Source organism: Brachyistius frenatus, unplaced genomic scaffold, assembly GCF_029030835.1.
Source record: "Brachyistius frenatus isolate BFR_SWC_R1_liver_20210118 unplaced genomic scaffold, ASM2903083v1 Contig_86, whole genome shotgun sequence".
In the NCBI taxonomy this organism is placed as follows: Eukaryota; Metazoa; Chordata; class Actinopteri; family Embiotocidae; genus Brachyistius; species Brachyistius frenatus.
Window position 1 is genome coordinate 538,386 of NW_027210685.1, and position 22,863 is coordinate 561,248.

A 22,863-nucleotide genomic window follows, 5' to 3' on the forward strand; every position below is an offset into this window, starting at 1 on the left:
ATGTTGTTCACACTCACACCCATAACCCTCCAATTAACCAAGCATAGCATTCCAAATTTCCCGCATAATTTGAGTCCAGCCTGAAAAATATCAATAGCAATGTTTAACAGCATTCATTGCGGTCAATGGAGGAGAACGACTCGCTTCATTTACCCTGTGTCAAAGATCGCACTTTTAAGTGTGCATCATTGTAGTGGAGGTGAAACAAAAGGAACACACCTTCTCTGTCTTGGAGGTGGAATTACCCAGCAGGGAGAGTGAAGTGTGTATTTCTTGATCAGATTTCATCTATTTTTGGTGGAGCTGCTGCTGTTTTTTTTGCTGACTTGCGGACAGGACATGGTACGATGAGAACAGTAATCTGTAAGTAAGTCTGTTGCTGCTGAATAACTGAACTGCAATCATAGATGATGTCTTCTGGGTTTTGATTTTCTAGTCTAATTTGTTTTGCAAGGTCGGTGATGTAATTCAGAGCGGAGATTTAAGTTGACTGTTTTTTGAGTTCATAAACTGGATTTGAATTTAACTGGATTATGGGAAAACTGGAACGGATGTGTGTTGACTTAACTGTGCATTGAATCACTCACACTGCTTGGTCAAATGAACACATCACTTTGACAACTCAACTGAATTGTGGTCTGTTTGTTATTTGTGATGCTGAGCTCAATGTCAAACTGTTGTGTTGATCTTATTTGAAAATTCTATATTTGAATTTTTTTTCAATGGTTTGAAAAGACCTTGAGGAGTCATCGTCCCTATTACAGTTAGACATTACTCTGGCTGACACCCCTTATAAGCGACATTGTAAATGTACAATATTTAGCCGAGAGCACTATATTCTCTCCACTCCATATAGCTGTGTATTAGTTCATATTTCAATTTGACCCACTGCATCACGGACTACATGTCATTCTGTGTGGTCACCGTGCCCACCGAGAAGGTGCGGTGTTTCTCTAAGAACAAGCCCTGGGTGACCCCGGAGCTGAAGGCCCTGCTGAATGAGAAGAAGAGGGTCTTCAGATCTGGGGACTAAGAGGAGCTGAGGAGGGTGCAAAAGGATCTGAAGAGGGAGATAAGGAAAGGAAAGGACTGCCACAGGAACAAGCTGAAGGAGCGTCTCCAGCAGAACAATGCTCGTGAGGGGCTTGTGAGGCGCCCCCCACCCCCACCCCCCACCCCCTCCACGTGACATCAAAGGTACCCTCCACACACCTTTTGCCTCCACTCCACTCCACTCCACTCCACTCCACTCTCAGTCAGGTGTCAAACACCTCCCCCCATCAGGATCAAGAGGAGTTACCCCCCACCCCCTCTCTCACCATCGTGTCTGATCAGATGAAGAAGGAACTGAGGAGGGTGAAGGTGAGGAAGGCTACAGGCCCGGATGGCATCAGCTCCAGGCTGCTCAGGGACTGTGCAGATCAGCTGTGTGTGGTGCCGCTGCACATTTTTAACCTGAACCTCAGCCTGGAGCTGGACAGTCCCGGTCCTCTGGAAAACCAGTTCCAGTCCCAAAGACCGCACACCCCAAGGAGCTAAATCATTTCAGACCTGTGGCTCCCACCTGATGAAGAAGATGGAGAGGATCGTTCTTGCCTACCTCAGACCTCTGGTGAGCACGTCACTGGACCCCCTGCAGTTCGGCTACAGAGCAGCGTTGGTGTGGACGACTGCACAGATCCCTCTCTCACCTGGAGAACACTGGCAGCACGGTGAGGGTCATGTTCTTTGACTTCTCCAGCGCGTTCAACACCATACAGCCATCACTGCTAGGGGGGAAGCTGGAGGGAGCTGGAGTGGACGGCCGCCCGACAGCGTGGACCATCGACTACTTCACCAACAGACTGCAGTATGTGAGGCTTCCCAACTGTGTGTCTGATGTGGTGGTCTGCAGCACGGGGGCCCCACAGGGCACGGAGCTCCCCCCCTTCTATGCTCCAGGTACACATCAGACTTCAGGTACAACACTGACTTCTGCCACATCCAGAAGTTCTCTGATGATACAGTCATCGTTGGACGGGTATCAGAAGGGAACGGTCTGGAGTACAGGGAGGTCATCACTGACTTCGTCGACTGGTGTGATCTTAATCACCTCCGGATTAACGCCAGCAAGACGAAGGAGATGGTGATTGATTTCCACAGGAAGGTCACTCCAACTACACTGGTGAACACCCAGGGATTGGACATTGACATTGTGGACAATTATAAATTCCTGGGTGTTCACCTCAACAATAAACTGGACCGGTTGGACAACACGAATGTCCTCTTCAAGAAGGGCCAGATTCGACTCCATCTGCTGAGAAGACTGAGGTCCTTCGGAGTCTGCGGGACTCTGCTGAGGACATTTTATGACTGGTGGTGCCGGCCATTTTTTATGCAGTGGTCTGCTGGGGCTGTGCAGGTACAGAGAGGGACAGGAGGAGAATAAACAAGCTGGTCAAGAGGGCCAGCTCTGTCCTGGACTGTCCCCTGGACTCCATAGAGGAGGTGGGTGAGAGGAGGATGTTAGCCAAGCTGACATCAATCATGGATAACACCTCTCAACCTCTCCTTTAAGCAACTCCTTCAGTGGCAGACTGCTGCACCCTCAGTGTAGGAAGGAGTGCTACCGCAGCTCGTTTGTTCTGACAGCAGTCAGACTTTTCAACACCACAATAAAATAATGTTACGCTGGTCATTTCATTCCACAGGACCTGTCACTTCCCATTCATCGTCCAGCTGTATTTATTAATCTTTATTTAATTTGATTTGTTTTTGTGTATATAGTCTGCGTGTGTATTTATTCATTGCTCTTATTTTTTTCTATGCTGCTGTGATGACTAAATTTCCCCACTGTGGGATTAATCAAATCAAATCTAATCTAATCTAATCTAATCTAATCTAATCTAATCTAATCTAATCTAATCTAATCTAATCTAATCTAATCTAATCTAATCTAATCTAATCTAATCTAATCTAATCTAATCTAATCTAATCATATTGTCCTGATATCAGAAAGGATAATTTAGTAATCAATAAATACTATAAATGGATAAAGGATCTAGCAAGCAGCAGCACACCTACTGATTCACTTTGGCGTTACATTCAGTTTTTACAGAGCTGCTACTGTATGTGGAAGTGCACCCCCACCCGCGCACCGAGCACTGCAATGGTTTTCAAATAGGAACTGCTGCTGGATGCGGAGATCCAATATGCGTTGGCTGCAGGGCTGGCTAGCTAGCTGACAGATCATTCATACAAGAAGCTCGCTGCTCTACAACTGTCTGATTTGTACGCACACGGATTCCTGTGTGCATTAGTGTATATGGGACTGTTTGTGTGTCTGTTGGGAGGATGTTGTGGGGGGAGTTATGTGTAGCAGTGTGATTAGTAATGCAGTCCATATGCTCCCGGTTTGACTCCTGTGTATCCTCAGGCCGTCAGAAGAGGAAGACATTTTTCATATTTAAGAGCCTCCAACTCTGTGGGAGTTCAAACTCTGCCTGCACACAAAGCGTACGCTTCTACGCTCTCTTTCTTACTCTCTCTCGGTCTCTCTGCCTCTTGTCTGTCTCAGAGTAGGAGGTAATGAATTACGTATGAGTAGCAGAAAAGAAGTACGGTCGTGTGGATAAACCCTTTAAGAGCAAAGTCTTGTCCTAACCCTGGTGAGCCTTTAAAAGTGATGCCGGCCCCCAATGAAGATGCACCCATTTGGCCTGCCAGCCCACTGCACTCCCAGGGAGCCTTTCACTTTCTTTTCTTCTTTTCTTACCCGTTTCTGTTTTTGTTTTCGTGTGCGGCTCCTTAACTGAGTTCACCTTCATTTAACTTTCAGCCTCCAAAGAAAGGTTTAACAGTTCATTTATCAGTCATAGGAATTTTGTTTTTTTTTTTTGTATTATTATTTTTTTACATGGCTATCAGGCTGTTGTCAATCTGTATATATATATATATATATATATATATATATTCATACCTATATTGAACAGCTTAACATATCACTAAAAATGAAAGTTGTTCTGGAAATATATTCATGCAATATCTTACTAAAAAACAACAAACTGAGGAACAAACACAATCCAATTTACTTATATTTGTTGTGTCAGGTTAAAAACAAATTATTGATTCCAGAAATTTACAGTGTATGATTTCAGGTAGCAGACATCATCTGTCTGGCTAATACTAAATACAAAAAAAAAAGATGTTCTCCCATTTAGTTCCATATTCTGGGAGACATCGCTGAATAATAATCACAACATCATAACATTATCTGGAAGAAACAAACAAAACAAAAAACATTGACACTTACATAGCTTTAATAAATCATAATTGTAGTAAGCATGTTTATCTAATTAACAAACATAAAACTGAAGTGATTCAGGTAATCTTGATTCTAACTACTTTGATGAAGGTAGAGGATGTAGCATCTCTGTACTTCCTCCAGCTGTTTTATTTGACCTCTTTTTCTGTCATCATGGTCATATGTTTTTATCCACATTGTTCATTTCACGTTTATTTGCGTTACTGTCCATCGTCCTGCCTGTCATCTGCCATCAGTTCCAGTTTAGTACTAATTCCCTCTCCCTCCTAATCTTCCCTCTTGAAGTCTCCACTCCAGTTTCTCCTCTTCCACCCTTCCTCTTTTTTTAACATCTTATTCTCTGCTCTACGTACTTCTCTCAATTTAATCCCCCAGCCTCCCTTTTGGCTCTTACAGCTGTTTGTCGCTTGCCCTTGCTTCTTTTTTTATCTATTTTCACGCTGCGTCTTTTCTTCACTGCATTACTCCTTTGAGAACTCTGAAGTCTGTCCTCGTCTCTTGGGGAAATCTGACGTCAACCATGACAAGTCAATAATCAGTGGGCCAATCTATGAATGTGTATAAACTCACATTCACACATTTTTACATCTGTAAAAACGTTGGTTTCCTTTTTTTTCTACATGTTTATGCAGTATCGGCGCCCACATGTGTGGCTGCTACAGTGCTGGTGTGAGGAGGGTTGGGAGGTAGATTGCATTGGCATATATTGGGGTTCAGCAAAGGACCAAATTCCCCTGAGTTTGAGGAGGTGTGTGAGATAAAGAATGAAAAAAGTGAAAGGTACCAGGTGGGACAGTAAATGAGAAAGGAATGAATGAGGTGACTGAAATGTCAGGGGAGTAAGGTGGAGCCCAAAGACAAAAGCATAGAAGTAAAAAAAAAAAAAGGAGAAATCTTTGGATTGAACTGATATATGAAATGTACCCTGTTTATTTCAGCCAATGGTCTGGCCTCAACCTGTATATTCAAATTAATTGGGTTATTCCTGGGGTGCAGCAGCAACTCATCTCTCAACTGGAGTGAGCCAAATCAACTTGCAGGTAATTGAATGAAGGTTTGGAGGAAAAGTGAGGCTAACAACAAATGTACACTCACTGTGGTTTAAAAATGACACTGCCAGGGCTATTTTCATTTATTTGTGTACCTATATGAGAGGCAGCATAATGAAGCATTGGGCACTCATCACAAAGGCACATCTCAGCTTTGACAAGGTAATTAGAGAAGAGCATCTTATCATGTGCTCAACAACACCTAATTTAATTTAGCTCAAGGTGAAGATGCAGTGAGATCCATCTCATGAAATGAGTGGAGAAGGTGGGGGTAATATATTGCACACAGATATTAAGAATCAACACCGCAATACATGTCAATATGTCATAAGCAATTCTGAAAAAAAAAACATCACTTCACAGAGGAACCGTGAAAAGCAAAATGTAAAGGAAAAACGTTGGTGAATTATTTGAAAGCAGCACAATGTAAAATGTCAGTTACGCTGAAAAAGTTAACGAAAGTGTGAAGCACGTCACGGGGTAAAAGAGAGAGACAGGAGATTAAATAGGGCTGATAGACAGACTGACATTGCAAGAGATGCAGCAAGAGAGATGACGAAAGCACGGCAGAAGTCAGACACACAGTGGATTGAAGAGCGGTAAGATGGGAATTTGATTTTTGTCAGCTTCCTTTGACTTCCAACTTCAACTGACTCCAGCATGGGGACACATGTCAGATTGCAGAAGTTAGTGAAATTCACTGGAGTTTTGTCTCCATTTTTTTTCTGCTGTTAATTATAATTCTAGCATAAACTGAAACCACCTTGGTTTGTGAGACCGGGAGCTAACAGGAAAGTGCCAAATGGGAGTTTTCAAAATGAAACCTAAGAACACATGCTTTAGTGCAAATGGAATCTGTTGTTCTGGCAGTGGGAGTGTGGGAGTGTAGCTTCAGGGATGCAGTGGTGGAAATTTGGAACAATAAGCTATTGGACATGAACTGTGACGGCCTATTATTATTTTTAATTGAATACAGTCAACAGAGACTTCCTGCAGTTTTGATATAAGCCATAATTTTGAAACATAATTACAACATATTTTGTGAAGTCACATTTCTTTCGTCCATATTTCTTCAATTAATTGTAAATGCATTACTCTATTGTGCTTATACTTTTCCAAAAGTATACTTGTTGTCCTCACTGCCACAGGAAGTATAGAGTGTGGACTAACAAAAGGTGGAAGAAGGGCTATTCAACCTCAGTAGGAATAACAGTATAAGGTAATAGATATATTACAATATGGAATACAACAGTCATGTAGTGCATCCGTTTTCTTTTACTTTGATTGTATCATTGTAAACAATTCCAGACATAATTTCCAGACAGTGCATTGGCTTATTGTTGCAGGTGGAAGTAAAAAATAGATGCCTGTCAGTCTATTCACTTTGATATTCACAATCAAGTGTACGTCTCTATGGTTAGAAAAAAAACATTCTGAAGCTCTTTGTTAGTTTAGTTATTTGAGTTTGTTGTGGCCAGCCCACAGCAACGTGATGCAAAGGGTGGGTGAAGAGCGAATTAAATCCTGTTGTCACACACCCAAAGACTGTATATAAAAGTGGACGTAGCTTCCAGGTCTGAAAAATTAGGCCACTGCGGAAGTGCCTTAAGCTGCAATACTACCAAGTGCCACCAGAGGTTGGCTCCAAAAAGCCTCCCATTCAACTTCTCTCATAACATTTATTTTGGTGTTGTTAACTAAAGTCGCTCCTTCTAATTAGTTTTCTGGCGGTTTATCTAAAAATAATCCTGACATTAATTAGAAAATAAGCCTCAAAAAGTTGTGCTTTTCATTTCTGTTTGATTGACAGGCCTGTGGTGCAGTCAGGTTACGGATATTGGTGGAGGGGACGTAGTTTCGCCAGGTTTCCAACCAGATCAAGTCAGATCTACCGCTCGCTCTCCCTCAGCTCATCCAAATATGGTCACTGTTGGCTCCAAACTGCTCGGGACCAGGAAGATGTTCGCCGTTCAAAATCCAAAACCTAGGCTTGGATGTTTTTTGTTGCCACTTGCTCACACCCCATGTTGTCACTGGCACACACCTGGGGTTTCCTCGATTCTCATATTCTGTCGCCAAGGTTACTTTTAGAGATAGTCTATCCTTATATGTCGATGGTGCAGGCAAAATTGCGGGCCATAGAAACATTCAAAAGGACCTTATCCAGACTGCTTTGCAATACAACAACAGATTGTGTAAGACAAAACAGTTCCTGATGGTGACTCTTCATTGGCAATAAAAGTGACAGCAACCAAAATAAAATAATTTTAGTTTTATTCTTTTGATGTAATGTAAAAATAGACCCAGGGAAATATTTGAACACCCTCTGAGAACTATTACAGAACTAAAAATAAATCAATTGATGGCCGTAATAGAAAGCCTGTTCTCGACAGTCCATAAATTGACTGATCAGATGTGGTCTGTAGATATAAGCTGCTGTAGCATGAAGTGAGAAGCCACGTCAGCCGCTCCGGTAAGCACAAACACTCAGATACCTAGTGTTCAGTGTTATGTGTCTTTTGAAGTTCAGCGTGCATGATGATGGATTGCCAGTGCTGGTTGGTAGACATGGGTTTCCACAATTCCTTACATGTGGTGCAAAGCACACAAACAGTCTTAACCACTTCATTAACTTTTAATTTCCCATTTGAGTAAGTTAGAAAATGTAATAACGTCTGCCTGATGTTTTGGACTGCCATGAAATGGGAAAAAGCACACACATCACAACAGCCTCTGTGCAGTAATCCTCATTAAAGCTAATATACAAAGACAACATTAGCAATTTGGTATGTTATGCACCAGACCATCAGTGTGAAATCTTTTTTAGTTGCTTTCCTGGTTGCTTTCTATTTCCTGCTCACCTGCAGCTCGAGCTGGCAGCTTGATTTTATGTAAAGCCCCACCCTGCAAGTATCCCATTGGTTCCTCAGGTATGTGATGTAGTAAACTCTGGCTGTTCGAATCTGTGTTTCAGAGACTGTCACTGCAGTTCCAAAGTGGTAATGTGCTCAGCCATGGCATTCACTGCTTATTTTCACTCATAATATGTCTTCTAGCATATAAACAAAACTCCACATGACACATTAACAAGGTTAAAAACTTGATTTTCATTGGAAGGGGATTTTAATATGTGACATGTCATGCACTTCTTCATTCTTTGGCACATATTAGCGTGCTATAGTGGTTTCAGTGAGGTTTGAGAGACTTTAATACCAGCACCAAGTATTGGTTGTCAACAGACCTTTTCATTTCTGAAAACCTAATGGTTTCCAAGAAAGTAACTCATCGCTCACCAACCCTTTCCTCTATCCTCTTTCTCTCTCTCCATCCAGAGCTAATAGATGGGACCCCCACCTTGAAAATCAACCATGGCTCCGGCACAGTGGTGCTCCAGTTGCCAGGCAACGTAAACGTGGCAGACAGACGGTGGCATCGGCTGGATGTCCGCAGCAACAGCAAGGTGGGACACTTTATCCATTTAACACCAACCGCCTTTTATTTAGCAAGTAAGATCCAAGTATATTGTCACTGTGCCACACTGGCATGTTTTTTTTTTTTTTATCCAGTTTCACATTTTGTATCTGTAAAAAAAATATCTTCCATTAAAATGTTTTATCTTAAGTTAATATATGATGGTTAGAATTTTGAAATGTGTAGATTCATTAAAAAATCATCCATTTCACATCCATACTAACTAAAACATTTCAAAACAATTAAAGGATATAACTAGTTTCAGTTTTGCTAGTAATTATTATTGAGCAGGTATATTTTAGCAGCTGTTATGTAAATACCTATTTGTGTTGTTTGAGGTTGCAGAAATCACAGATTTAATGTATAAAGTACAGACAACTAGAACCGAATTTGCTTGTGTTTATGAGGTAAAAGAAACCAATAAACTACTAACTGAATATAGTTGTATTGCTGAACTTTAAATGTTTTGGCCTGATTAAGCAGCATCTTCGCACTCACTGAACATCCACCCACGGCCTTGGCCTCAGCTCATTCAGGACTACCTGAGGGCTGCAGGGGGCAACCCTAACCCTAACCCTGCAGCCCTCAGGTAGTCCTGAATGAATCCTGGTTTGGTAGTTACATTTATAACGTGAAATTGTGTGTAATACACAACCTGAATGTTTCTTGGCCCAGTCAAGATGCACAATGAGGCACAAGTGAAAAGAAAATCCATTTGTGACATGACTGGAGCCCCAAAAACAAATTAACAACTCAACTTTGCTCAATAATACATATTTGGTCAGCTGCTTTTGGAAAAAAAAAAAAAACTCAATCTGACAATCTGTATCACTGTAGCAGTGTGTTTGGTACCCTTTACAATGTAAGAGTAACATGCTTTAAATGGGACTCTCCACCTTGAAAAAGCAAAGAGGTAGTGTGACTTCTATTCAAAGGTCTAGCAGACTCCATCATTTCTCCTAATAATGCACAGATGATGAGGTTGTGTTTAACATGTTTTTGCTTTCATAGTAAGCTTTTATTTATGGAGTTGGGAAGAAAAAAAATCTAAAATCAAATGAAATACCAACATGAATGAAATATTTTGTATAAATCACTCTATATGTTATATGTAGTGAATCTGATGCAGAAAACAAGTGGGTCCTGTTGTTCACTTTTACATCTTGTATGTGACATGCCTGAAAATACATTATGTATGATTTGGCAATATTTATGTTGGTATTTACAACATTTACATATGGAAGTTATTTTACACCATTAATGTGAATGCATGTTGTATGCAGCCCAAACCCAGTTGTAATGAATGGTTAGACTGCACATTGATCCTGGCATTCGGGACGAGTTGAACATCAGCAAGAGGTCCCACTTAGCTCCACTACACTGGAGTAATAATTGCCAACAATAACAACATATCACATTTTCAAACTAAACCTTCTCATCCCGTTCAACTTGTTCAACTGGTGATTTCTGTCTTTGTAGTGAAAGATGAACATTATTACATGTTTAACCTTACAACTGAGGTTGCATAGTTATTTCATATCATAGACTCTGACGATCATCCATTTGGCTCCATAGAAGCCTAATTAATATGTCTATTTCCCAGGGATCCGAATGGGGAAGATGTTAGAGATTAGGTATTATAAAACTGTCTGAACTTTACAGTACAAAGGGAGATAATTGTGGTAAGAGTGAGACGAATGGTTGCAATAGCCCCCTCCTTTGACATTCTCTGCCCAGGATAATTTCAAGTGAATTAAATTAGAGTGAAATTAAGATAATGTTCATTTCACTGAGAACTGCCTGCCTCCTCTCACCTCCAGGGATTCACACCGTTCCCCCCCTCTTAAATATCAACAAGACAGTTGGTGATCCTATTTTTAGAGGCTTTGATATAAACCAGCCTGGAAGCTTCGAGCTTCACAGTATCACTGTGAGCTCAGGACACCTAAATGCAGCTGGACTGGCTGCGTCTCAGCCTTCTTTCATCCCAGCATCCCAAACTCATCTCATGGAGGGCCTCTTCAGTGAGAGCAATAGGCTGAGTCGCATTTCTAACAAGTCTTTTTCAAAAGTCTCTTTAAACCTAAAATTAAATAATTACACTTACTGTGTGTCACCTTTGATTTGAATTGCTTCATTTAGCTGTTTTCCCCCAAACCCCCTTAACAATCACTGTGTACACTACCCTTAGTGCAGGCTAACCATTTGAAGAAGAGCCATGCCATCAGCAAGCTTACCTTTTCCACTCGTCTGCCTTTGAAATGTGTGCAATTTCTGCCTTTTACCAAACCAAGTTCTGTACCGAACCGTCATGATAAAGCACACCAGTTTTGTTCCATCTTTTCAGTTTGTTTAATTTATTTTAAATGGAAGGAAAACAGCTTTAGGGTCAGCTGCAAATCAGCACGTGTCTGAACATAGAGTGCCTTCGCTCAATATTGAGACTGTAAGCAGACAAACGAATGCATGCGCCGTGCCTTGTGGATAATGCAATAGCATTATTCTGATTTGCATGAATACTAGAATGCATCAAGGCTTTTGTTGTTATATTGGGGATTATTCGGCATCACGACTGTATTATTCTAAATCACATGTGAATCTATGAATTTGTCCTGAATTGTCAGCAGCAGCTTATCTAACCTGATTGTGTCACAGCAGGAGATGAAAAGCAGCAAGGAAAGTGCTGCTGTCTGGAGATTTACAATCAAATTTAGCAGCCAAAAATCAGGATCAGTGTTTTTCTGACAATATAACTGAACACTACATGAACATCATGCAACAACACACTGTGGAAATATTAGGTCATTGTCTCAAGGAAACATAGATAAAAGAGGGCACCTTAAACCACAACGTGGAAACTCATAAAAAGCATACATTGTTATCATAATGCTGTAAGGTGTTGATGTATAGAGCATGTATTAATCCTACAAACAACAACCATTGTTTATTTGATATCATCAATCTCAGTGATTCCTCTGAGCAATTAGCTGGCACAGCTGATATATTTTATTAGCTGCACATGTACCTCCTGTTGATTTGAACTCAAATTTAAACTTTGAAGCAGCACAAATGACATGATGTCAAGTTATTGCAAAACGTAAAAATATACTTACACCGTAAGTACACAATTTTTTTTTATTTTTTTATTTTCTTACCGTATTTTGTCCAGCAAATCAGTTTTCTGGAAAACGTCCCCCTCTAGCAGTTTCAGCGTCTTTACGAGTCTCCATCTCCACCAGCAGGACGTAAAGCTTTTACAGTGAGAATGTCTGTTACTCAGTAGGAATGTAACATTTCAGTCAACAAAACTGCAGAAATGGAGTAGAGGAGGTCACCTTATTGCAATTCGCTGGTGTTTAGGCTCAGAATGAAATCTACTCATAAACAGTTGGTGTCCAGCAGGTTTAAAAGAGCAATTTATGACAATGTTTTGCGACACAAAAATGCTCTTTCATGTAGCTCAGTATGTGTATTAATCATGTTTAACCAGCACTGTCCAAATTACAAAAATGTTTTTTTCAATGTTTCCAAGCCAGCATATGTCACTAACTTATAACTTTGTATATCTGATAGAAAATAAAAACTCTTTAAACATACTGAGCATAACAGTAACAATATTGTTGCTGTTTTCTGTCAAGATTATGAGCTTGTATTGCAAACATATAAAAGGTACTTGTGTTTCAGTAATTGACACTCCTTTAATAACCATGTGCATCTCACCATGTGTGCTGTCATGTACCGCACATGTAAGATTTTTTTTTTTACTGTAATTAAAAACATTACTATTAAATATGACTATTGTCATATTTAAAGCACAGAATAATATTTAATGAGTTAACCAATGGACAAAAATAAGATTTAGTTGATTGGAAATAGGTTGTGAAGTTTTTTTTTTGCTTTATTTGTTAAGTTCCTGTTTAATATGTGAAATCGTGTTTGCACTCCCAGCGAGCCTTTCACTTTCTTTTCTTCTTTCCTTACCCGTTTCTGTTTTTGTTTTTGTGTGCGGCTCCTTAACTGAGTTCACCTTCATTTAACTTTCAGCCTCCAAAGGAAGGTTTAACAGTTCATTTATCAGTCATAGGAACAATAAAAAAAAAATTGACGTGGCTATCAGGCTGTTGTAAATCTGTGCATATATTTATATATATATTTATATATTCATAGCTATATTGAACAGCTTAACATATCACTAAAACATGAGACAGCTGCCGACATAACACTCATAAAACATATGCGAGTCAGACGCTGCTCCACTAATAGAAATAGGGCTAAAAGACCACTTGACAGCAACATGAAGTACATTCATTAGAATGCAGAGAACCAGGGGCTTTAATAGTGTATTTGTTTTCTGTGATGATGTCAGGTCTCGACAACATGTCCCTTTTTTATTTTTTTTTCAGGAAGTGCGTTTCACCCTGGATCGATGTTCAGGGGCAGCTGTGATGGAGATGGAGGGTCTGGGCAGCTGGTTGACCACCGAGGACCACTCGTCCTGTGAAGTGACGGGTGTTACACCTAACACTGACAGGTATACACACACACACACACACACACACACACACACACACACACACACACACACACACACACACACACACACACACACACACACACACACACACACACACACACACACACACACACACACACACACACACACACCTCAACGGGCACATATGCACCTGTTATTCCGAAAGGCAGGTGTGACTTTTTGAAAGGGAGATTTCAGAGTTACTTGATTAGATTTCAATCAGCATATTTACATTTTCTTATTTTGAATGCAAATGTGTGAAAGTTTACCAATAATCTTTGTCACAATTGTCAAACAACTGCATGATTATCACAACTAAATTGGATCAGAGTCACAAAATGCTACAATATTTACATTTAAGACAAAACTTAAGTTTTGCTGATAGAACATGAATAGACTTTTATTCTTGTGCCATACTATTTGGACATGGGCTCATACTATATATACAATATTATTATTTTCTAAGCAACACTAATCTATAGATTTATATTATTTTGATATACAGCCCGTAAATGTTTTTGCTTTTGCACTCATATCATTCCTTTTTCCGACTTCCATTTATCAAGTGATTGCGAACATCTGCTTGGTGTATTAATAGACAACTTATTACTAACACATGCATTTTAATATAATGATGATATGTCAGTTTTGTGTTTACTGCATACTCCATTGCAAGTGGCAAACAAATTACTTAAGGTTAATATATATTTCTAACGCGTTTATGAAGTCATTAGTCATTGATTTCTTAGAATCAAAATAAACCATCAGATTTTATTTATTTTTGACATGTTTGGGTCACTGTTTTAAATGTTGGAAAACTGATTAGAATAAAACAATTAAAAGCTAAAGCAGCGGCTTAAAAAAAAATTTAAAAAAAAATTGCATCACTCCAAATTTGAACACTTCCGCTTTGTGCATTTAATTTTCAGATTGTTAAATGATAACTCAATGTGACATGCGTACGAGGCTCCAAGCATCAGTAGTGCCTTTTGTTCCATGTGTATGTCCATACCTCTCTGTGTCTGTTGTAGACACCTGAACATCAGTCAGGTGCTCCAGCTCGGTGGTGTGAACGAGGACATCCCCTACATTTACCCTCAGCTTCAGCACAAACACTTCACCGGCTGCATCCGCAACCTCATCGTGGACAGCAAGGTAACACACTTCATGGCACACACACACACACACACACACACACACACACACACACACACACACACACACACACACACACACACACACACACACACACACACACACACACACACACACACCCACGTACACAAACACACAACCATTAGCACACTAGCATTTGGCCATACTCAAACTCACACCTGCACTCTTGCTGATAAATGGATTAATAACAGGTTTCAACATTCACAGCACCCTTGTGCTATGTAAGAGATGTTTTTGTATGCTTTTAACTGTAACCTCAAAGCTTTTTTCAAATACTACACACATGCACTCCAAGAGTGAAATGGTATGAACCTTTTCTGACTTAAAGTGAAGACTTTCAAGTAGCCTGCTGCTGCTCTGCTGGAGTTAAAAAGTCAAGAACTCCATGCTCTACCATGACCATCCAAACCCAACCCAAACTAAACCCAAATCATTTCTGTGTGAACACAGGCCTCTGGTATGATAGGCTTGTGTGAGCTCACTCAATTTTAGTCATAATTGTATTTTCTGCTGCAAATTTTCACTTGAGATGAAATAAACCTGTGACTTAGTGATAAGTGTTGCCTCTGTCAGTCCAAAGCAGTTGAGTTTTGCCTGATGTAACTGGTATTTAGACTTAAATGTCAGTCTTTTCAGACTGTATTCCCAAAGAAGCAGACTTTGTCAGATGTGACTTCTCTGATCATCAAAACTCATACGGCAGAAAATTTGAAATTAAATGTTAGTGCTTGAAAGATGTTTGACTTCCTGCTCCAGTGACTAAGGTGTTACTTATTACTCTTTAATATATTATCTGTGTCACTCACTGCTAATGCCAACATCATATTATCATATTGCTTGCATCTATTTAAAGTGACAATTGTGATTTAGACTTAATGTACACCTGTCATAAACTGCCCGCTTCCTTTTCAGTTTGATCATGGCATTGTTGTATGCTCTATACAAGTGGGAGGTGAGTGTGAACTAAACAGGGATCCTTCTCTTTTATGACACTTTCTAAAGAGGCAATGGACATTTTGACAGGATATTTTTTTGCCCCAGTAGGATCTGCACCGGCCTTGAACACTGCAGTGGTGACTTCAATCCACTTCATATTAAATACGAGAAAAGAGTACCTACTGGCAGGAGCGGATCTGAGAAGACTAGTCTTTAAATGTTCAAGTGGAGGATGTTGAATGAATGGTTTGTGCAGTTAAAGACTGTATTGTTCTCAAATAGTTATGAAATTAGGTAGGTAGGTAGGTAGGTAGGTATATACTTTATTAATCTTCGAGGGGAAAATGTTTTCGCCACAGCAGCATACATACAGAAGCAATAATAGAAACAATAGAATAAAATAATAATAGAATAGAATAATATAATAGAAAAGCAATAAAATAAAATAGCAGTAAAAAAATATAAATATAAAATATAAAATGCACAGTATATACAGTATATATACAGTACATTATATATCTATATATATTATATACAACAAACCAATAAACACAGTCAACATATATATGTATATATACATACAGTACAGTATATATCTATATATATATAATATACAAGCAACCAAGAAACACAGTCAACAGTGTTATTGTACTGTGATGGATTTTGCCAGAGGTGAGTTATTGTACAGTCTTATTGCAGTGGGCAGGAATGATCTCCTGTATCTGTCCTTGTGACAGCGGAGCTGGAGGAACCTTTTAGAGAAAGTGCTCCGCTGTCCCTGCAGCAGGTGGAGTGGAGAGGGTGGACAGGATTATCCAAGATGGACAATAGTTTGTTCAATTAAATTATATGAATCACAACAGCAACTCAGTGTGTTATGTGACTATTGTATTGTGAGAATTAGTGTCAAACAGCTCTGCTATTGTCTGGGTTATGGTCACTATCGTAAAGTGTGCATGTGTGTGGATGAAAGGAATAAGACTAAATGAAATCAATTAAAAGTAGGCTTACAGTGGGTTATTGTGTCTTGAGGTGGGTGACTTAAGCAGCAGTCGACAGCGGAAAACAGCTTATTGTTATAGTTAAGTGGTTGGCTATGAAGGAAACAAATCCTGTATGAGTCCGTTATCAGTAAACAACAAGAAGGAGCACAGCTGAAACTTGGACAGTCTTAACAGCAGATCAACAAAGTCAACCAAACAGCACTGCTACACATGAGCCTTTAATACACTTGGGCTGCTGAGTTAATTGATGAGACACGCGTGCCAGACAAATAATAGAATTCAATAATGTGAGTCTTCTACTACTCAACTTATCGGTCACTTCTGGACGATAGTGGTTCCATTTAATGAGTTCTTCTCCGGCACCGACACATTTATAATTAAGCATTTTTCACTCGCTCTGATACTGTACTGTACACACACTCTCTCTTTCTAACATTAGCACAACTGTAATAACAGGACCAGTTTTCATTAAATCCAAAACACAGCCTGTCATTTACTGAAATAGAAATCCAATTATTCATCTGCATTTGTGACTTTTACACTAATGATGCAAATGTCTTTTTTTAAATATGATTGCATTAATGACAACCCTCCTTAATGATGTCTTACGGTGGAATGTGAGTGCACTTGTTTTCTTCCTTTCTTCTATTGGTCCTTTCATGTTGGAAGGACTCATCACAAGTTTGTGCATTCGGGTAACAACCCAGTGGTTTAGTAGTGAAGAGCAGTTATTTTCGCTGACAGCCATGCTCACGTGAAAAACAACCTTGACCAGGCAGTTAGTTTAACAAGCTTTGTCCAGTAGTCTGGTTTAGGTGTTAGGGGCCACAGGGCCTCCGGGGGGGTGAGTGTGGCTTTCAGAACTATTGACTCCATAAACACATTTTATGTGTATTCATTCAGTAGGCCTTTTGAAAGCTCTATTAGGATGTTGAATCTCCAGAGTGAGGCTATAGATGGATATAAGGCTCTCTGCAGTGCTAAAGGCTTGGAGTCAGTGGGGTTTACCTTTGTTGGAGACATAGCGGGAGGCTGCACAAACACTGTGTACTAATGAGAGAAATCTGCATGATGTGTGTGGGTGGACATGAGGATAATAAATCTCCAAAGAGCCAGCAACAGTAGGCGTACTGATGATTAATATTATTGATGGACATGTTCGGGCATTGTATGCTTTTTTTTTGCTCTTAATTTTCTCCTGTGGCGTTGGTTTTACATTAGCACAGAATGTGCTAATGTGTCATCCATTGCTATAGCAACATCATCTGTTTCCCTTTGCGTGTCAGTGCCTGTAATATGACAAACATTACTGCTTTACGTTTTTTGGGAGGTTTTGACACATCTGTCCCTCCATTTTTAGGTATGAAAGTTTTCAGTTACAGCAGTTGGACTAATGGCTTTGAGTCAAAGTTGATGTTTCTCAGCAAAAGGTTTGACATACAATGGACGTTATAGGAACATTCTCAACCTGTGTTGAAAAAAAAGTCATTTTACCAGAATATATGTTAAGGCAAAGTATGTCTATGTTTAGGGAAAACTGTGATCTAGATGTTACATGACATTTGCACTTGGCTGGCACACAAAGGAAGCAATTGTACAACCCTGTTTCCAAAAAAGTTGGGATGCAGTAAAAATGTAAAACGTAAAAGAAAAAAAAAGGAATGTGATGATTTTCAAATGACTTAACCCATTTAATTGAAAATAAACTAAAGACAACACACCAAATGCTCAAATGGAGACATTTTATTTTTTTTATAAAAAAATATATGCACAATTTCAATTTGAAGCCAGCAACACATCTCAAAAAAACTGGGCCGGGGGCAACAGAAGGCTGGAAAAGTTGTGTAAAGATAAAAAAAATAAATAATAAAAAAAAAACCATCTGCTGAAACATCTCAACTAATTAGCTTAAATGGCAACCGATCAGTAACATGACTGGGTATAAAAAGATCCTTTAAAAGAGGAAGAGTCTCTGAAGATGTTGACAGGTTTACCACTCCCATGGGCAAATAGTACAACAAGTTAAGAATAATTATGTTTTACACAGTGTCCCAATTTTTGGGGAAACATGGTTGTAGATAAAATCCTTTCTGAAGTGACATCAAAACTACTGGGTGACAAATTAATGGAAATGGAAATCTTTATGAACTGAAGCGCAACTGTGACACACATACACAGTTAAGTTGAGGCTTGCTTCTAACTTTGTATGACCCCTTTTTCTATGGTAGCAACTTCACATACAATTGTCAACACTTTAGATTTCCATCATTTTAATTTAATAAGGTCATCAGTATGATTACGCTACGGTTTCAATGTTTTTTTCTGGATTACTCATCTAAAGAGCTTTGTCCCGATTTCAGTCACAACATATTACTGCAAATGTTTCACGATAAAAGCCTTGTTAAAATATGGGTTTCTGTCCACTGAAAGGGCTGAGGGCTTTTAAAGTGTTGAGTTTCTATTAACAGCATAATGCAGTAACTTCAACAAGGCAAACTGAAGTGGCTCAAGAGAACTGCCAACATTTGAGAAAAACTGCACCTTTGATTACACATGATCTCAGATCCACAACGACAAATGTTAGAACAACGTGGTAGACTGCCCGTTTAACACATTATAACCTTTAGGATCCAAGAGCAGTTTAATCAAGGGCACCTGGACTTAGAAGTAGATGTTTGAAGATGTTTCACCTCCTCCTGTAAACGTCTTCAAGCATCTCCTACCAAACCAGTTGCCTTTGATTCACCCTGTAATGACACACCGCCGTTACCTATGCTGTATTTAGACATTATTTATGAGACGTGGTGTGATAAAGATGCCAAAGAGAGCACACACAATTTTATTAACTGTATTTTATTGTTAGACTGTAGATGCTGGGAGCCATCTGCACAGCTGGGACATTGGGTTGTTCCTTTTGTTCTCCCAGGGAACAAACAAATAGACAAGTGCAGCGAGTGCCTGATTGAACAGCCTTGATTGTGATGATGTCCAATTAGTTATGTATCAGAACAACAGAGTATATATATATATTGCCAAGCTAAAGATAAAAGTTAGTTTAAAAATGGCAACAACTCCCCTCTGTCTGTTTTCTCTTCCCAGGGTGTTAGGGCAAAACAATTCCCTGGGGGCTCGTGCATGCATTTATAGTTCCGGGAAGAACCAACCACAGGAAGCGGGTAGGGGGGAAGTAGAGATATGTGTTGCTCTGTTTATTTAGGTAAATTATGGATTGATAATTTCCTCTATTTATAGAAAATGTAAATATTTGTAAATTATTATTGATATCTTTGGGTCATGTAAATAGGTATTGTACATATTAATTTTTGATATATATATATATATAAAATTACCTGTAGATGGTATGTCTGGGCTAATTAGAGTGAGCAGGTGTATATAAGGAGCTCAGTTTGTTTGTGTAGGGGACTGGTAGGTAATGGTGAACCTCTGGTGTGGTGTTTTAGTGTAAAACAAAACAACAACAACAACAAAATTGAAGCTTCATCTGAATCATCCTGATCTGCTCATTTCCCTCTATAGCCACTTGGGCATGTTAACAGACCTGTTCTTGAAAATCATGACCTGGATGACTGAGAATCTGCACAGATAACCACAGACTATATATGAAGATAGTTTTGGATACAGTGATGTCACCCATTCATTTGCATAGAGCCAAACTGAAGCCGAGAGTCTTCAAGTCTTCAAGTCTTTAAGTCAGTTTTATTGAAGGCTTTTAGACTTTGTATCAGACGGTGTTGTTCCCAACACCTGACTTTAATCAGGACAGACTCTGTGTGGGGGTGTGACACTCTCCTTAGCTCAAGCCACATATTATAATTTATGCAGCAGGTGTATATTTGCATTTGACTCATATATCAGCCCAAGCGTTTTGCTCAGACACACACACACACACACACACACACCACATTGACACAAATGCACATTCAAATCAATTGCAGACAAACCATTATGGTTTTATTTTATTGATTGCTGAGGTTTGTGTTTCGGTCCTTAGCAATCAACATGATCAGACCGAACCCCAGCAAGTAGAAGAGCTGTAGCATTTAAAGGTCAGCAACCAATACCATGCCTCTTTGCTAGAGGTCAGAGCCAATCAGCAGCTCCCTGATGATCAGCTTGTACAATTCTTTCCATTTGCCGCAGCACCAACTGAACTCATAAAGTTTAGGTTAGGCAGAGAGGAGATTGAATTTATTGTCCTTCAGGGCATTTTTTTGATGAGGAAAACAAATTCAGGCATACAAGTATCCACCGTCCGTTCAGCCTTCTGAGCAGCCGGCCATGCTGTTGGTCCATAAGAAGACTGGTCCAGTGTTTGGTTTCATCTCAGTGAGAGTCTCTGAGGCTCTCTGTTTGACTTTCCCTTCTTCCTTTGAAAACTCTCACACCCCTTTTGGCTTACCGACTCCCTCATCGGTCTGTCCTACGTCGTCCCTTTTCTCTGCTGTCACTTTACCTTTTTGTCTCCTTTTTGTAAGCTATTTACTTATTGGCAACTTGTCCGATTACAATCTTCATGTCAGCTTTACTCTCCCCTTTCTTTCTGTTCCCTTTTCTTTTTCCATTAATGTACTGTACTCATATTCTTTTCTTTTTGTTTTTTCTTTTCCTCTTTGTTCATCATTTCGTTGTTTCTTTTAATTTCCCGTCATATCTCTCCTTCCTCTACCTTTTCTTTTCCTCTCATCTTCTCTACATAATTACGACCCTTCCATCTCCTGCCCTCTATCTCCTCCATTCAGCTGTATGATTTGGGCACCCCGGCCGACTCGCAGTCCAGTTCTCCAGGCTGCCTGACCACCGATAGCAGCTGTGTCAACATGGGCTATCCATCCTGTGGCCACCGGGGTCGCTGTCACGGTGAGTGGGGCTCCTTCAGCTGCCAGTGTGTGCCCGGATACACAGGACACCAGTGTGAAGAAGGTAAGCCAAACTATTTTTTTTTAGGCTTATGCATTAAAGTTTGGGGTTGACGGTATCATCAACAACAAAATAAAATCATCCATGTGTACCCAAAAGATAATGTTCTCCTTAGCTAAATACTTGTTGACTCTGCTGACTTATAGCATGTGAAAACAAAGCAAAATTGGTAGTAGCTGAGCAGATATTTCATATTTGGAAAAACGTGAATTTTATATGTGATACATATTGCAGTGTCACAAATACAAATGACCTGACAAGGTGATAACTTTGTAGCACATATACAGTAAACTTGATGGTCAAGCAGATAAAAAATGAGGCTCCAGAGCACGTTACAGACTGTTTCCTGTCACAGTTTCCAGTGATGCTGGCTGAGTAGGTCAACTTTTATTTTATTAATGTATTTATATTATATGCCATGTAAAGTGTTAGTCTTCAAGAATGTATTAAATCTACCAGACACAAATTTACTGTGAACATCATTGTAAACACAAAGGTTGAGAATCTCCCATTTTGCACATGAGTAACCTAAACTGTGAAAGAGAATGAAGCTGAAGTGGACTACAGACAACGTTTGAACCAACCATGTTATCACCCACTGCTGTTCAGTGCTTTCCCAACAAGGTACCATTAAGGTAGACTGTACAATGCCATCCTCTTCATGGCATCCTTTATGCATATGCCACTTATTCTGTTCGCAAATTAAACAGGTCACATGTTTACCTTTCTCTCTGAGGATTCTTGATTACTGCGGTGTCATTTTTGTTTTACTCAGAGAGCAGCTGGCAGGCCCCTGGCAGCACCCAAGTTAAGGATCCTTATGAAGTGAACAAGATAGCTCCTTGTGAGCTTCTCTGTGTTGGCCTTACGGCTGTGGAGGCATTTGCCTGACTGTAGTCAGTTGGACAAGACGGTTGCTGGACTGAGGTGGGATCTTTAATGACCCTGGTCCTGTACTGCGATCGCACACTTCCTCCAGGTTGAGGAGTACACCTCAGTTAAAGCTTTCTGCTGATAACAGCACACTCTGCCAGGCTATACATTTGGGTTTGGTTCATCTTCTACCTCATGGTGACACTGATTGGGCTTAAACGTGCTGGTACAAAATATCAACTGTTGCCTGTAGAAAACATTCTTCTTTTTTTTTTTTTAATGATTTCTTCTTTGAGATGATGACAAAAGCAGGTCGAACAGTTTTAAGAACCAGCAATGGGGCAGACAAACAAACAATTAATGATTCAGTAGGTGACTGAAATAATGAATACATGAATGAACAAATGTGAATTAATCACTCCATATTCAGAAGAGGATTTGATTCATAAAGCAGCATGGTGGGAAGTCAGTGACCAAGTGGGGACACATGGATGATTTTTGTAACTGATGAATCAATCTTTGAATTGCGGTTCAACACACACACACACACACACACACACACACGCACGCACGCACGCA

General features: G+C 39.8%; 1 protein-coding gene across 1 annotated transcript in view; it reads left to right on the plus strand.

The window, feature by feature from the left end:
- The window catches only part of LOC138627487 (neural-cadherin), a 258,275-nt gene that overhangs the window by 182,453 nt on the left and 52,959 nt on the right, over positions 1 to 22,863 (plus strand). The window contains exons 28-31 of the mRNA XM_069709839.1: positions 8,685 to 8,812; positions 13,227 to 13,354; positions 14,389 to 14,512; positions 21,234 to 21,414. Of these exons, the coding sequence (XP_069565940.1) occupies positions 8,685 to 8,812; positions 13,227 to 13,354; positions 14,389 to 14,512; positions 21,234 to 21,414 (561 nt within the window). The remainder of the gene's footprint in view (positions 1 to 8,684; positions 8,813 to 13,226; positions 13,355 to 14,388; positions 14,513 to 21,233; positions 21,415 to 22,863) is intronic.